The sequence below is a fragment of the Chelonoidis abingdonii genome, chromosome 6, assembly GCF_003597395.2.
Source record: "Chelonoidis abingdonii isolate Lonesome George chromosome 6, CheloAbing_2.0, whole genome shotgun sequence".
Taxonomy (NCBI): Eukaryota; Metazoa; Chordata; order Testudines; family Testudinidae; genus Chelonoidis; species Chelonoidis abingdonii.
The window spans coordinates 107228255-107245763 of record NC_133774.1 but is presented as its reverse complement, the minus strand read 5'-3'; the positions used below and the strand labels follow the sequence as shown (position 1 = coordinate 107245763).

The 17509-nt window shown below is 43.3% G+C and overlaps 1 protein-coding gene across 3 annotated transcripts in view; it reads left to right on the top strand.

Annotated features, from left to right (window-relative positions):
* Positions 1-17509, top strand: part of ADAMTSL1 (ADAMTS like 1) — a 684387-nt gene that overhangs the window by 399810 nt on the left and 267068 nt on the right. For 2 of the 3 annotated variants that reach the window (XM_075067313.1, XM_075067312.1), the window contains exon 3: positions 2855-2911. The exons of the other annotated variant lie outside the window; for it this stretch is intronic. In XM_075067313.1, coding sequence (XP_074923414.1) covers positions 2855-2911 — 57 coding nt within the window. The remainder of the gene's footprint in view (positions 1-2854; positions 2912-17509) is intronic. 3 annotated transcript variants of the gene reach the window in all.

Sequence of the window (17509 nt, the reverse complement as noted above, 5' to 3'; positions counted from 1 at the left end):
ATTGCTTTTCAGAACCAGTTGGTATCAACTTTTTATAATTTCAAAATCAAAAACAAGCTTGTGTTTAAAAAACGTAGGGAGAAGGAGGAAATAGTTGGGGTTACAGTTCTTTTCAAATGGAATTCAGCTAATAATACCTATTTTCAAAAGACAAATCATCACTATATTAGTAGAACTTATGTGAATGATTAAGAATTGGTATCTTGAAGTGGCCATGTGATTATCCTCTAGCTAAAAATAATTATTTTTTGCTTCTTCTCCCCTGAATTTAAAGTACTCTCAGTAAGAAAACTGAGAATAGGTAAGCTCAGCTGGTTACAATTAAACCCGTGAGTGGGAAGGAGAGTAAAGAGAGGCAAATAATTAAAAAACTAACAGAAAATAACTCTAAAATGTGAACATGTTTCCAGGAAAGTGAAGTCATTTTTAATCTTTTTGTCTTTAGGTTTCTTGTTGACACTGAACATTGTGTACAAAAAGTAAACTATATATGAATACTACTAATGATTATATAGCGTTAGAGTGAGATATATGATGTGTATGTGCATTGTCATAGGGTGACTGTCCCCTGTAAATAAAGTAGATCCAGTGCCCCTGAGCCAGAGCCGGCCCAGCATCCCTCGCTCTCCTGCTACCCTGCTGGCTGTGTGGCCTGCTCTCGCCGCCACGGCCTTCATCTTCGCCGCCTTCTGCTAAATGGTGGCGCTGCTGCTCACCACTGCCCTCAACTTCTTCGCCATCTGGCATATTATAGCATTTGATGAGCTGCAGACTGATCACAAGAATCACATAGATCACTGTAATACATTCAATCCTCTTGTATTTCCAGAGTACCTCATCCATGCATTGTTATGCATGTCTTATGTTTCTCTGTGCAGCAGAGTGGCTTACACTGGGTCTCAATATGCCAGTGTTCCTAATTAGCCAATTAGAGCAGTACCTGGGGGCTATAAAGGATCAGGGGGAGTCCTGGTGAGAGTCAGAAAAGATCAGGAGACTGGAGGAGCTCTCTGGAGAAACCTGCAGAAAGCTCTCTGTGGGCTCTCTCTAGCAGAGAGAGGAATTGGTTAAGACACTATATGTTTGGTTCCTGGAAGAGGGTTGAAGGCAGGGCATTAGCAAGAGGGATTTGCTGCCTGGCATCCCTGAGCCAGGATCAGAGGGCTGGACAGGGCTGAAGGGAGGAGGAGCAGTGGAAAAAAGAAGTTACCTGATGTTTCTAAGCTGAACAGCTGGAGCCAAGGCCAGGAGAGGGTTGAAGGCAGGGAAGTAGTGGAGGAGCTTACTCACTGACATCTCTATGCCCAGAGAGCTGGATCCAGAAGAGCCATGAGAGGACCAGAGGAATTGACAGATGCACCCCTGGCAAGGATGATTTTCCAGCAGAGAGACTGGGGGGTTCCCGCTGGGAAGAACAGGTTTTCACTCCTTTTGGAAGGCCTGGGTGGCTGTCCTGGTACAAGGACCAGAGGAGGACCAATAGTCTAGGCATGGTCGAAGGCACCGGTGCATGATATGATACATCGAGCCTCATGGGAAGAGACGTCAGGGGATCTTAATGACCATTTGCACTGGAATGGGAAATGAACTACATGTTTGGGACTCTTATTATGGACTGTTTTCAACTATGTTCTGCTAATAACCACATTGCTGAATGAGAAGATAAACCTGCATGGAATTACTGGTGGCTCTGAGAAGGGAAACTGTCCATATCATGCCATGACCTGCATCAGGGAGGCACTCCAAAAAAGGTTGCCCTATGACATGCATGTAAATATATACCTCTGTTTAATAGAGGGATGATGGCATGTTTTGGATAACATAGCACAATAACAGTCCCAAATTCCCTTACCACCCAGCCCTTCTCAAAATAACAGATGGGAAATTTCAGAAACTCATGGTTGAGTATTTCATTCTGATTTTCAAATAATTTCATATTTGTGCTTTTAAAACCCTATTTCCATATCTGTGAAAAGGGAAAACAGACTAATCTAGTCTTAAAAATCTCCTGCTGGAGATGCTCAAACCTAACCTAACCTTAAGTCGATATGCAAATCAAGAGGCTCAAGACTGTTGACTTTCAAGGTGCCTGTGTCTGCTAGCAAGAGAAAGATGCTATGGGCTTATGCAAAGCCCACTGAAGTCAATAGACTCCCATTGACTTCACTGAACCTTTGATCAAATCCTGTATCTGCATCCTGGATAATGCCAAAAGTTTGTTGCATTAGTCATAACAAATTTATTTTAAATTAGTCTTGTGCAAATCTATTATGAGAGTCGTCCGTATTCCCTTGTATATTTATCTTTTAAGATCCAAATATTCTGGTGCCATATTCATGCTCTTCTTTTTCTATTTTGTTTTTCAGTGTCCAAAATATTTAAACTTCTCTTTCCCTCAGAGTTTTCTTATAGCTTTCCTGTCCTGCTTTTAAAGAGTGTAGGTTTCTAAACTGGGTAGGTTATATTATGAATATGCCTCATGATCCAGACTGTGCTGGCTCAGCCAGTGTTTTGTCAACTAAAATAAATTTTAAGATGCAGGATCTGAACATTCATGGGATGGGAAGGTTATAATTTATTTAAAGGAAGCTATGTCCTGCATAAACTAATTCCTGTTGGGTTTCCAGTACAAGAACACAGCCTGGCTTCTGGGTGACATAGCTGACTGACTTTAGCTGTGGTAAAAGCTGCAGTATATCACCAGCAGATGTCTTTGAGACGACTGGAAAGTAGTAGGAGTGCAAGGAATTATACTGATGATGAGGAATCATCAGTACAACTCCAAATGTTAATTTAATTCCTAGTTTTTAAAGCTTTTCCTCTTGTGGTTACTTTTCTCTTCTTTTTTCTTTAGGGCACTGGAGGAGGAGATAATGGTTTGGAGTTACTTGATGAACAGTTAACCAAAGCAGTAAGACTCTCCATAATATTTGTAATAATACTCTGTGAGGTGCTTTCAGTTAACTTGGTATCAGTGAAAATGAAAATTGTGGCTTCTAGAAATATTGTGTTCACCTTAGTCTAATGAGGGCATAAGGGAATTGCGTTGTCTCCATAGCACTAGGCAATCCAATCAAATTAATGTACTACAATTAGGAAGCATCGTCGATTAAAATCGTGCACTTCCTTCGCAGTTGCAAAAAGAGTAACACTCGCAAATTATTTTACCTGGTGAATGGCATTGAGAGCATCGTTAACAATAACTATAATACATGCATCTTTGTGGGTGTTGTTGAAAATGGGCAATTGCCATGCCCTGGTGCTTTGGTTTGCCACGAGATGCTCTAATATGGACCTTAAAATGGGAAATATAGCTAACACTGCTCTAAGTGTACCTCCTCTGATTAGTAAACCTCTTGTTTATAGTAGTACAACCAACTGTATGCTGTAAACAGGGTTTTGTGTCCTAAATACCCATTCTTGGAGCTTGATTTCACTCAGTGATAAGCACAGGAATGAATTAAACACGAATGTAGCCTGCCTCCATCAAATTTCAGTCAATGAAGTTGCATGGATAAAAGCCAAGAGGAGAATGAGGCTCTTTCTTCTATGATCTCATAAGTTCACTAAAAATGCAGAAAACCAGAGCATATTTACAATCCATGTTTTGTGTTTCTTTTTAAAAAAAAAATCAATAATTCATATTTAGAAATCACTGCTTTGATCTAAGTAGCAGCAGCAGAAGGCAAACCAGCTGTACCTGGTTGTCCAATCTCTTCAAACGAAAGGGCCTTGTGTCAGATTCAGATATTTTTGTGGTACTTTTTTAGTCATTAATGTATCATGGTCTAGTGCAGAGGTGGGGTAAACTAGGGCCTCCTGTCTCCTGCCTGGCCCCTGAGCGCCTGCCCTGGGAGGCTATCCCCCAGCCCCTCCGCCGCTGTTCCCCCCTCCCTTGCAGCCTTAGGACACTGTGCCACCGGCACAATGATCTGGACAGCCGGGCAGTGCAACTACAGAGCCTGGCCTGACATTGTGCTCTGTGCTGTCCGGTGGCGTGGCTGGCTCCAGCCGGGCGGTGCGGCTGCCTGTCCTGGTGCTCTGGGCAGCGCAGCTGTAGCACCACTAGCTACCGGTGCTCCAGGCAGCGTGGTAAGGGAGCAGGGGGAGTTGGATAGAGGGCAGGGGAGGTCAGGGTGGTGGTTAGGGGGCAGGGGTGTGGATAGGGTATGGGGAGGTCAAAGGGCAGGGAACGGGGGGGTTGAGTGGGGAGGGAGGAAGGAGAGGGGGGTTGGATGAGGCAGCGGGGGGCAGTCAGGGGCAGAGGTTCCAGGGGCGGTCAGGGAGGGGAGGTGGTTGGATGGGGCAGGGGTCTTGGGGGCGAGAAGCAGGGGAGGCTATAGGGTAGGGGCCAGGCCAGGCCAGGCCTCCCCTAAACAACCCTCTATACAATTTCTGAAACCCGATGCGGCCCTCAGGCCAAAAAGTTTGCCCGCCCCTGCTATAATGTATTACATCCCAAAGTGCCTTGCTTTGTAGATGCAGGGATCAATTTGCCATCCTCTGTTGAAATGCATCCACCTCTGAGATGGAATGCAGCAGTCGTTCCCCACTAGCAACAAACAGCCACTTTAGAAGAGAAAGCAACCAAGGAGTGGCTTTAGAAGGGAAGATGAACAAGAACTTATCCAGTTGAAACAAAGGAGAGAATTATCAGAGGGGTAGCCGTGTTAGTCTGTATCCACAAAAACAAGGAGGAGTCTGGTGACATCTTAAAGACTAACAGGTTTATTTGTTTTCATAAATCTGATTTATAAATCTGTTAGTCTTAAAGGAGAGAATGTAGTTTGGTACAAGATGATTACAGGAGATAAGATTTGGGCCAGGGCAGTGAAGCAAGCTATGCTTGTGAAAAGTGCCATGGCATCACTAGTATTTAAAATATTCTGTGCCCAAGAGAAAATCCTGGAGTGTATGTGATTGGAATATTGTGTAATGTATCTTTGGCTGCTAAAATCTCCGATGTCTGGAAGTAATTGTGACCTCTGGAGTCCTGAATCCAAGATATCCAGCTGTAATGAGAGCATTTTTTGCCATTCAGAACTACTACCTAAAATAAGTCAAATTTTAAATTTACTTTTCATGAGTTTGTTTTTCACCAAATATCGGCTTGTTAATTGACCACGGCTGTTCATGGTCTTCTGCTTACACTATAAAGGTTACACTTTGTGTCAATCACATATCATTGTAATGTTTGGAAGAAAAGTCATTAAATGCTGCAGGCTGATTTAGTGGGTAAAAAATAGTCTTTCCCTACTGGGCTCTTGGTTTGAGCCCAGATTATATTCTTAAGAAAAATAAGGTTAAAGGCAATGGATGTATTTCTTCTTTTAGGAGGGGGATATATACACAGCACTATTTTTCTTACTTATTCCTGACATTTCGTCTATTATTCCTAACGTCTCCTTAGAGAATAAAAAAAAGCAATTGCTCATCAGTTTCATAAGAAAAATGATTAGCTTTTGGCACAATGCCAAGAATAATTAAGGAACACGGGGTAAACCCTTACATAAAAGCAACAGCATTGTCGTCCTCATAAAAAAAAAGATCGCAAAAATATAGACATTTCCCTTTTTTGAAAAAATTATTTAATCAATATTAACACACAAACTTTTCATACAAATATTATCAAAATGAACCCATCTTTGTTATCTTTTAAACCCCTATTTGTTTGTGGTCAGTCTCATCATTAACTTTGTATTTATTTTGTTGAAAGTCCCAAAATAGTAACCACACATTGTATAACTTCTTTGATTGAGATGGGAGGAGTCTCTCTGCTTGATCACACTCCTTATCATAAAACAAGTAATACATTATTCATCGCAGTCTTGGAGAGTTGGTGCTCTTGGACTGAAACCGATTTAACTCTGAGGTACTATGGAGGATAATCACTTATTTATTTGTTAAAAAACCAACAATATGCTCGGTGCTGAACATGACAAGGATCAAGACGGTGTCAGCGTTGGAAATGGACAAACTAAAAGATAATTTCTCTGCCAGGCATTCTGTGTTGCTGGTCATCTGACCCCTGCTTCTGAGGGGAAGAGAGTTTCTACTGAGCCAAATTATCATGCTCCTTGTAATACCATGGGCCAAGTTCTGCATTCAGAGCTGCTCCCATTATAATCGATTGAAGGAGTTTGTGCACATCCAAAGGTGAAGCTTGGCCTTGTGTTTGGATAAGTTGCTTTCTGACTGGTTGTAGTGTATATGTGCATGCACACAGATCCACACGCACAATGTATTCCCCAAGCCAATTCTAAATCAATCATAGTAAAAGGAGCCAGCTCTCACCCCATAGTATCAACATCAACAGTATGAGACAAAAATGTGTCTTTCTGCATTCATCATTTGATACAAGAGAAACAGTGTCATTTTAATTGATCACTGTTGCAGGATTCCTGTCTTCTGCTGGGCAAATAAACAACCCTGCTTTACCATAGCATTAATCAAGCAGCAGGAAACCATTATCCTGTGACAAAGTTCTGATGCATCAACACTATGTCTTAATTACTTGTGAAGAAAGTTACCTCTTTGAGCTGACAGGATTGCATCGATTTTGTTCTGTCAGTTCACAACCTTTTTTTTTAGTGTTCTCTCCTGAACGAGAGAGAAATGACAGAAATTAGAAGTGGAGAAGAACTATTAGGTGTCTTTTCCTGTCCTCTTGCTGTGTCCAGTATTTATTATTGTGTAGTAGCACCTAGGAGCTTCAGCCATGAACCAGGACCCCGTTGTCATAGTTGCTGTCCCCAAACAGAACAAAAAGATGGTCCTGCCCCTAAGAGCTGCCTAGGTGTTTTGTTTCTTATCTCAAGTGAATTTTTGTTTGTGCTTGCCAGGTTAGAGACAGTTGCACAGTTCAATAGATTTCTCTGTCAGGAAGCATTTCCTGATAATTCAGTCTATATTTTCCTGCTCTTAGTTTCTTTAGGAGGAAAGGGCCAGCAAGACAACTCTATTGTACAGTGGGCCACATTCTGCCTGTTGTATTCCTGTGCCCACCTCCTGTTGACTTCACCTGGAGTTGTGTATTCATTTGAGGTGAGAATTTGGCCATCTGCAAATAAGTGTAATGTATTGTGGGATACTGAAGAATGAACGTGTCAGTTTACATATCCCTCCCACACAACCTTTGCCGGATGCCCTCTGAATCAATTCAGTCTAAGTAAGTTTTAGTTTGACATAGTATCAGTATAACCTGCTGTGAATTCTTATACTCATCTGCTGTTGAAAACACTTTGGTACTGATATCCCTCTGATTTCAATTTATGCAACTCCATTGAAGTCAGTGGAGCTACCCCACTTTACAGTTGCTGGGGATCTGGTCAGTGAATTTGTGTCCAGGATGCTCACTTGCTTTCTGCTTATGGCGAATGGATAAACTCTGCTGAAAGGCTAGACCAACAGCATATGTTGCCATGTCTCATTGTTTATTTGTAGAAGTGATCTTCTAATTAGAAACACAGCCACTGACCTAGCAATGTGATGAGAGGCATTTTAATAAACACAAGTATTGATCCCAGGGAACCATGTGACATTTCCACTGCCCAGTGCTGCTTAGAAAGCAACAACTGTCTGATATACAGCCTAATCTGAACACTTGAGTTTTACCACTAAATTCTTTTTTGAAAATCACTTATATACGCAGCTGTTATCTCTGCTGTTGTCTCAGAGCCAGCAGCAGATGGCATTTCCAGGGCATTTCACCATCTCCACTGGAATCCTGAGTCATTCTGGGGAGGATGGGCAAGGAGAGCAGTTTTGCTCATTAGTGAGCCCGCTACATGAGTCATGCCTCCCACCTTTCCATTCCAGGCCAGATCAAGTAAACATGGCTGTGCTCATCTGAAGAGACAAGATAGGTTGTACTACTGGTGCACCAACTTGCCAATCTTTTCTTTTACCCACGCAAGCCACTTCTAAGTAATGACATATTTAAAGGCCAAATTTAAAAAAACAAACAAAAAAACCACCACCACCCTCCAACCCAATGGAGACAAAACAATTTAATGGGAATTCATATTAAAAATATTCCGTGCTAGAACTTGTTTTTATTGCCTGGTGGGGTTTTTCACTAACCTGGAGAAGTCTTGCTTGATCTCTTTAACAGCCCCTGTTGTCGTTCCCATTGATTCCAGTGGCACATGCTGGGAGGCCCAGACCCCTGCTGTGCTGTTGACCTTTATCACTGAGATACCTGTGGATTGCAATGGAGGATTATTCCTTATATGTCTAGCACGACTTTGCAGACTCCTTCCCTGGAAGTATTTTTATTCTCTCTCCTCCTGTATTCTTGCACACTTTTTCCTTCTCCCTTTTCCCTTTCCAAGTCTCCCACCACCACCACCACCACTTCCTCACATCCATCCTGCTACTGCTTGCTTCTTTAGCTCCTCAGTGGTACCCTGGAGGGCACTGTAGCACTGTTGGCTGCTTCTTGACAGCATTCGCTTGCTGCTGTTGGGTGTTAGTGTGAGGTTCTGTTCTAGCTCATCAGTGCTAAGTTTTGCTCTCCCCTTACTCGTGCATTTACACACCTTTTTTGCTTACATACACATATAAGGCCATATTCATCCCTGGCATACCAACCCTGAGTGGCTTCAATGGTGTTACCCCAGTGATGAATTTAGGCCACTCTGTCTACACTAATGGAACTGCTCTCTGCAAATCAAGCTCCTGCATGACTTCCTCATTCTAGAGAGTTGTGGTCTGTAGTATTCCCTTCCCTTATCTAGCTATGATCTGCAGTCAGAGCACAGCTGGTTGGCCCTGCTATTGAAAAGCACAGTGACTGTATCTTTTGAAATTTCTACACTCGCAGCAGTTTTTAAACGTTTGTTTATGTTTGAGTGTGTGCATGCCACAGGAACGTGCGTTAGCCTTAGATGATACTCCAGGGATATTTCCTGCCTAACAAATGGAATAAGTATTGTAGTAAATATAAAAATAATCACCAAGATGACTCCTTGCCTGCTGCATCTCTCTGCACAGTACTCCTGGACCTTTTTTTGTAACTGGTTCCATTATTTCTTACGGTGCAGGACTAGGGTGTCTGTACATGTAACGTGAATCCATGTGTCTATTTGGTGCTGCTTCAAACGTCTTGTTCTGTAGATTTTATGGCATCAGAAGGGATGTACTATTTTAATTTGCAAATTGCTTCTTAATCCAAAACTCATTCTGGAAGGCACAGCAATGTTACAGGTATTTCATGTGCTTTATGAAAGCTGCCATTTTAGAATTAATCTTCAGTGCTATATTTTGAAAAGGATGCACTTGTAGCCTTTATAATATTGGTATGTTTGGGTTGATATTACCCATTACTACTAATTGGTATTAGTATCTTAAACCAGTGACCTCTATGAAGGGCTTGGTCTCCTGAATGAATAGCGTTGGAATTAGCAGGATGACAATCATCCTTAGGAATATCATTAGATTTGGAGATCCCAGATATTCACAAAGAACTGTGACCGTACATCATACACTCACAAGTTATCAAATGTTGTTTTTTTATTAGCAATGTTGTTAAGCAGATGAACAATGCCGCAACTAGTGAAACATACACAGCGATGGAAATAAACCATGAGATATCCAGCATCCATGCTTTCATACTCTCATCGCTTGGGAAACCATATAGATGAGTAAGATGATCATCAGGTGGCTGTGGCCATCCTGTTGGGTGTCTGCTCATGTGCTTCCCCCTCTAACACACTCAGGCTGGGCAGCACATTTTATTGTCTGTTACTCTTATGCCCACTAAGCTTCTGCATTTGCATAAAAATATCAGCCCCTTTTCCTTATTTGTGCTTCTACACCATGCTAATCTACGGGTGCCCCATTTCTTATAGTTGATCCCCTTAGTTCCCCTTATTTTCATTAACATATACATTGAGTTACTATGGTAACATGAGGTTATTAAGGAATTCCCCCAAAAGTTACTGTCAGCCATCATGCAATATTAACAGATACATTCGGGCATATTTTCTAGAACACGAACAATTAACACATCTTTTACTGTAAGCTTTCATCTTTACTGGCACAGGGTTATCCCTTGATCATTTAGTCATGTCAGCCTGTTTCAGGCCTAAGGCCTTCTGTGGCCAAACTATCTCAGTTACAGGCCTAAAGCCTGTGGGCCTTAATTTGCAGCCTTACCTTACTTATCCTTACCTTCCAGCTTAAGCCTATTAACCACACATTGATTTATATGTAAACTAACTGCAAGAATAGGTAGATACACAAATTAATAGTAAAATCATAACTATATAATCACATCATTTGATTAACTACAAACTCCTGCTTTGGAAACTCCTAGTTGGGAATACGCAAATGAGGGCATAATGAGGATGCAGGACTTGACTCTGTTGTTCTGAGAGTTGAGGGCACTCAGCACATGGCAGGAAGTGCTCAGCACTTCACAGGATTGGAGTCATATTGAGGAGTGGCATAACAGTCAATAGTGTGTGGACTTTGCAAAGTTAGGTTCACATTTTCAGAAATCGGCATGCACTTCGGAAGTGCATACATGCCTAAGCATATGCCTGTGCAAACCTCCTAATCAGGCACAAGCACCACTCATTGGATGTGCTAAAAACTGCATGCCCACTGTTGCACAAGTATATTTTGAAAATTTGGCCCATTATGCTCAACACTATTCAACTGATTTGTGCAGGTAGGAAGCATGGCAAGTCACTGAAAAATCTAAAATGCACAATTAGGACACTAGAGATATATTAGTGCAGTAGTCCCCAACCTTTTTCGTCTGGTGGGCGCCAGACGAGCCACGGAGGACCATGGCAGCGGATGAGCACCCACCGAAATGCCACCAACAAGTAGTGTCATCCAGAGGTGTCGTTGCTGAAATTCAGCGGCATTTCGGCGGATGCTCATCCGCTGGCCAGTACGCAGGCGCACTTAGACATCCCGGCAGGTGTGATGGCGCCCATGGGCACCACGTTGGGGACCCCTGCATTAGTGCATGTTCAGAAATGTGTGGACTGTTTTCAGTCACAAGGTATTTCATTTGTATATGTGACAATAAATTGAAATTTCCCTGTGCTGAATTCAGTAGCTGAGTATGTATTCTGTAAACTCTGAAAATGCGTACACCTCTACCCCGATATAATGCAAATTGGGATGTAACGCGGTAAAGCAGTGCTCCGGGGGGTGGGGCTGCACACTCCGGCAGATCAAAACAAGTTTGATATAATGTGGTATGATTTTTTGGCTCCCGAGGACAGCGTTATATCGAGATAGAGGTGTACTATAGAATTCTGTCAACTCTGAAAATACATACTACAGAATTCTAAAGATAAATCCTTTTATTCTTGTCAAGTAAATGCATATGAGTCAAATTCTGCATCTTTGAGGCTAGTATGGTTGGGAGAGGGTGTCAGATGGTTTGAATTTGGCTCTCTATTTTTATTCTTTATTATTCTTGATAGGAGTTTCAGGCCTCATTCTTGACCCAAAGTGCTGGGAAAGCAGCCCTAGAATGCTGCTTAATGTAATGCAGTCAACTGTACAGGTTTCTGAATTGCAAATTCAGTGAGAGTGGTCCTGAATTTTGAGATGTTGCATGCATCGCAAACAGAAGAACTGAAGGGAAAGGAGTACAGAGAGAGAGAGAATTTTTTCCCAAAGCAATGAATTATTTGGACTTTCAAATGTGTGTTGTTTAATTAAACCCTTGCTAATTTGCTGCTAAACAAACGTTGCTTTAATTACTTTCCCTTTGGGCTACTTATAGTTAAGAAATCTCATGCATGTTGTTCATATGTGCAATGCACAATATATATTGGAAAACTGCGGTGATGTCATGGTTCCTTACCACACAGGTTCAATGAACTTTTGCTAAACAAACTCACTGCAGAGCCCACGTGTTGCATGGCGATACAGAGGTAAAAGCATGCGGTTGCAATTTTCTCCAAAAGAATGAACATGAACACAAACCCTGAGTTGAACAAAAATATAGGCAGGAAAAGATTTTATCTTCAAATCGGTGAATTTGAAATTACACAGTAAGAGTCTGCCCTGCCTGATATCCAGTGCATCCCTGTTGGAGTCAGAGGGGATACATGTCAGGCCAGAATTGGGCCAACTAGATTTTGCTACCCAATAAAATACTTTTTATTTTTTTATTTTTAAAAAGTGCTGCTAAAAATTCAGGAAAATGTGAGCAACTAAGGATTTTGGTTCACCTCTCTCCCACACCAGTTAGATGCCAGTGGAGCTGCTCCTAATTTATTTACACGAGTGTAAGTGAGAGGAGAATCAGGTCAAGAACTGAGAGCTCTTTCCAACAAATTAACACTTTGCCAAGAACCAAAAATCTACCTGAAGAGGGAGCCAGGTGTACCCCCATCTCAGGGCTAAATTTGGTGTTTTAAAATACTGTTTCATGTAGCAGATTTACTCATAACTAATTATTTTAGTTAAATTCCCCCACTAGTGAGTGTGGATCTGTGGGTTTGGATTTCCTGGTTGTCTGGAATACCCAACCAAGATAGCTGCAGTTTAATTAAGGTAGCTATGAGGCACTTTACTTTTCCAGTGTTGTACCCAAAGCAGGGCCGGCTCACAACATTTTGGCACCTGAGGCAGGGAGCTCATCCCCCTCGCTTGGGCCAAAACTTTGAAAAGTCTCAATTCTGCCTTCTTCCTGTTCTACTCCTCTCATGGTACTGCTCTGCCACCTTCCCCAGTAAAGGAGAACTAATAACTTAAAATGCCTTGTTCAAAACTTTTAAGTAACACTTAACTTTCAAACACCTGAGCAGCAAATGTAACTTGTCTGCATAGTAAACACTGGCATTTTTATCTGTTTGAATAATCAAAGTGGTATTTTCCCTGCCTTTTTGTTTGGAAAGATTTGAACTGCTTCCTGAAGGTTCACAGTCTGGGCCAGCTCATGCTCTAGTTCAGGGGTGGGCAGACTTTTTGGCCTGAGGGACACATTGGGTTTCGTAAATTGTATGGATGGCTTGTTAGGGGAGGAGGTTGTGGCCCGGCCCCCACCTCCTATCTGCCTCCCCAGGACTCCTGTCCCATCCAACCCACTCCTGTTCCCTGACAGCCCCTCTGGGACCTCTGCCCCATCCATACACCCGTGCTCCCTGTCCCCTGACTGCCCCTGCTCCCTGTCCCCCGCCACCCCATCCATCCACCCCTTCTCCTTGTCCCCTGACTGCCCCAGGAACCCCTGCGCCCTGCCATCCCATCCAACCCCTCCTCCTTTCTGGCTGCCCGCCCCCGGGACTCCTGCCCTCATTCAACCCCGTTTCCCCTTTGGCTCCTATCCATACCCCCGTCCCTGACCACCACCCCGAACTCCCCTGCCCTCTATCCAACCCCCCCTGCTCCCTGCCCCCTTACTGCCCTACCTGGAGCACCAGTGGCTGGTGGCACTACAGCCGCACCACCCAACTGGAGCTGGGCCATGCCACCACCACACAGCACAGAGACTGGGTCAGGCTGGGCTCTGCAACTGCACTGCCCCAGGAGCTCACAGCCCCGCCTCCTAGAGCATTGTGCCAGCAGCGGAGCGAGCTGAGGCTGCAGGGGAAGGGGGACAGCAGGGAAGGGGCTGGGGGCTAGCCTCCCAGGCCAGGAGCTCGGGGGCTGGGCAGGATGGTCCCGTGGGCCGGATGCGGCCGGCTTACTGTAGTTTGCCCACCTCTGCTCTAGTGAGATGGTTGCAAGGCCGACCAGCCTCTCCTGTGTCATTGTGCAGCATAGATGTGTTTTTAGTAACTTTAGCTTGGAGATGCTGCGTTCTTCACTGGCAACTCTTACAGGAAATGTTAGAAGTACACCTCTACCCCAATATAATGCGGTCCTCAGGAGCCAAAAAATCTCACTACCTTATAGGTAAGACCTTGTTATAACGGGTTTGGTCTGGTACACCATACTGGCGTCCCTGGAGGTGATTTAAAGGGCCCAGTGCTCCAGCTGCTACGGGGAGCCCTGGGCCCTTTAAATCGCCGCCAGTGCTCCAGCAGCAGCACTTGGATGGGGATTTAAAGGGCCCAGGGCTCCTCACAGTGGCTGGAGCCTCTGGCCCTTTAAATCACTGCCAGAGCTCTGGCAGAGGGGCTTGGGCAGTGATTTAAAGGGCCCCCGGTGCTCCACACAAATTTGGATACAACGTGGTAAAGCAGTGGGGCTTGGGTGGTGCTTTGAAGGGCCCGCGTTATATCGGGTCACGTTCTATCAGAGTAGAGGTGTATGTGCAGAGCAACAGAAGTGTTTGAAAAGAGAGTGGTCATCTTATTTGTGCATATATATTCCAGAACAGCCTTTGGAGTTGATTCTGCAGAAATGTATCTTGAAAGGGCTTTCACTTCATCACCTAAATCACTCGCATCAATATCACGCGTGTCATCATGTGTCAACGCTGTCTCTAGTGCCCTGCATTGCTGGTGTAGGTCGTCTTCAGGTATAGTGAGGAGTTTTGGACTATCATACAACATCCCAGATATACTGCTGTGTTCCCTGAGCTCCATGAAACATTCTTCAACTGACTGTATTGCAGAATCTAGCACCTGCTTAAAGAATTCAACTTTGAATTGTTGGTTGGGGTCTCTTATGGGATTATCCTGTGCCTCATAATCAAAATATTGTCTTCTTTGGTGACTTTCTTGTATTCTTGAATGGGTGTGAAAATAGCTTCAGTGCGAAGATCCTCTACCAACTTCTGTGCACTTTCAGAAAGTTTTGAAATCCCTCATCTGACTGGTAAGACTGTAGGTATGACTTTGCTTTGTCCAGTTGTTCCATTGCTCCAGATATATCAAGGTCAACACCTTGGAGTCTCTTGCTTACAACATTTATTTCAAACAGTATATCTTGCCATAACACTAAGCCACACAGAAATTTGAAGTTATGCATGTTTCTGGTGATTCCATTTCCCTCTGCCGCTGTTCTCCCATGAACAGCTCCTGTCATAGCATTATCCTCCATAATGGCAACTATGGCATCATCTATCTTCCTAATTTGGTGTTTGATAAGCTTTATCGCCTCCACTCAACTTTCCCATCGTGTTGCACTCAGTGGTTTCAGTGTCAGAGAGGATGTTCCCAGATGTTAACTTCAAAATTTGCTTTCAATGGGTTGATGCGAGAAAAATACATAGATGCTTTGAATTACATTAAAAAAATTCAGCAGCCTCACTAGAAGCTGATGCTGCATCACTGACCACCAAGTTCAATGAATGAGAACTGCATGGGACAAAAAAAGCTCGAGGGTTTAACTCTCAGATCCGTGTGTGCACTCCTCTGTTCTTTCCTCTCATGTTGGCACCATTATCGTAGCCCTGACCTCTCATGTCAGCTATCGCAATTCCCGTATCTTCCAGCTTTTTAAGAAGCACATTTGTCATACCAGCTCCTGTAGTATCATCAATGTCAATAAATTCTAGAAAATGCTCTCTGACAGTCACCATTGCAGGGACATTTTCACTAGGTTCTGTTGTTGTTACAAAATGCGCACCATTAAAGTCATTTGTTCCGTATGGCTGATGTCAGGTGTGCAGTCCTGAATAACAGAGTAATATCTTTGCTGACTTCAGATCTGCCACAATCTTCTGTTTGACTTTTGTTGCCAGTAACTGTATGATCTCATTTTGAATTGTTTTTCCAAGGTAGTGGTGTGTGTACATTTCTTGGGTGGTGACTCTTCTTAGATGCTCTGGAGTACAGCATCAAACTCAGCCATCAGCTCCACAATTTAAGGAAGTTTCCATTGTTTGGCACATACAGCTGATCTGAAGTGCCACGCAGTGCTAGGTTTTGGGGTAGCAAGCATTCTCACAATGGCAATGAGCCTTTTCAGAACATTTTGCCAGTAAAAGAGACTCTGATGCAATCTTCTCTTGATGCTGATCATCTATGGTGGCCTTTAACCTTTAGTCTCATCTCAAGCTCTTCCACTATGGAATGCTCTCTGGTGATTTGCTGCCTTCTCATGGCATGCCAGATTTCTAGCCAGATTTTCCAGTCCTTTGTTCCTGTAGAACCCAATGTGCTGGAACATTAGACTGGAAGGAAAAAATTACATAGATGCTCTGTAATTACATTAAAAGAATTCAGCAGCCTCACTAGAACTTGATGCTGCATCACCTGACCACAAGTTCAAATGAATGAGAACTGTATGGAACAATAACAGCTTAAGATCTCAAGTTCGTAGTCATGTCACTTCTCTGTTTTCTTTCCTCTCCACGTTTAGCACGACATTATTGTAGCTTGAACATGAGAGGCAGGGGCTATCACATTCCCCTATCTTCCAGCTTTTTAACACATACTTATATCATACCAGCTCCTGTAGTAATACATCAATGTACCCTAAATTCTAGAACAAACGCTCTCTGAAGCGTCACCATTGTAGGGACATTTTCACAGGTTCTTTGTTACAAAAGGCACCAGTAAAGTCATTTGTCTGTGTATGCTGATGTCAGTGTGGCAGTTCAGAATACAGAGTAATAGTCATTGCTGACTTCAGACTGCCACATCTTCTGCTTGAAATTTTGTTGCCAAGTAACTGTGTGATCTCATTGAATTTTTTCCAAGGAGTAGTGGTGTGTTGTACATTTCTAGGGTGGTGAACTCTTTCTATAGAATGCTTCCCGAGTACAGATCAAACTCGCCATCAGGCTCCACAATTATAGGGCAAGTGTTACCATATGTTTGCAACACTACAGCTGATCTGAAGTGCCACGCAGTGCTAGGTTTTGCATAGCCAAGCATTTTCACCGTGGCAAATGAGCCTTTTAGAACATATTGTTCAGTGTGTCTTTACGCATCTTTTCTTGAGTGGGATCATCTATGGTGGCCAGAGAGGTACGTAAGAGGCTGCTCCTCCTCTCTCTCCCTGCAGCTCCTGCTGCTTTCTGTTATTCCCTCTCACCTTTTCTCCTGCTTGCCTGTTATGTCTCTTGTGCCCTCCTTCCTCCAGCACAGCACTCCACCATCTCTGTGCATCTAGAGCAGAGAGAATACATATGCACCAGCAGCAGACCCAGTTTTCTACACTCTGGGTCCTAGTGGTGTCCCCCACACACACACACACACAGGCTGTCACCTGAGGCAGCTGCCTCAGTTCACCTTATTGTAAGGCCAGCCCCGACACAAAGCATGCTACGCTTAAGTCTGTTCTTAAAACAGTGGTCTCTATCTATGTTCCAGACAGCCAAGGAGGAAGAGATTACATTTGTGATTATGGTATGTTAATACAAATTATAATAAGGCACAAGCGTGGGAGTCAGGAGATCTGGGTTCTACTCACAACTCTGCTAGATAATTCTTGTATGGTCTTGGGCAAGTCAGTCATTTTATTTTTCTGTGCATCACTTTCTGCAGCTGTGAAATCCAGATAATACTTCCCTACTTCACAGTGGTAAATAAGGTTATGTTTTATTATTGGTCACATTAATTCATGGCATCCACGCCCTTTTCAGTTCTCACTTACTTTGCACTTCTAGGGCCTTCTATAATTGGCATCTAGAAAGCAT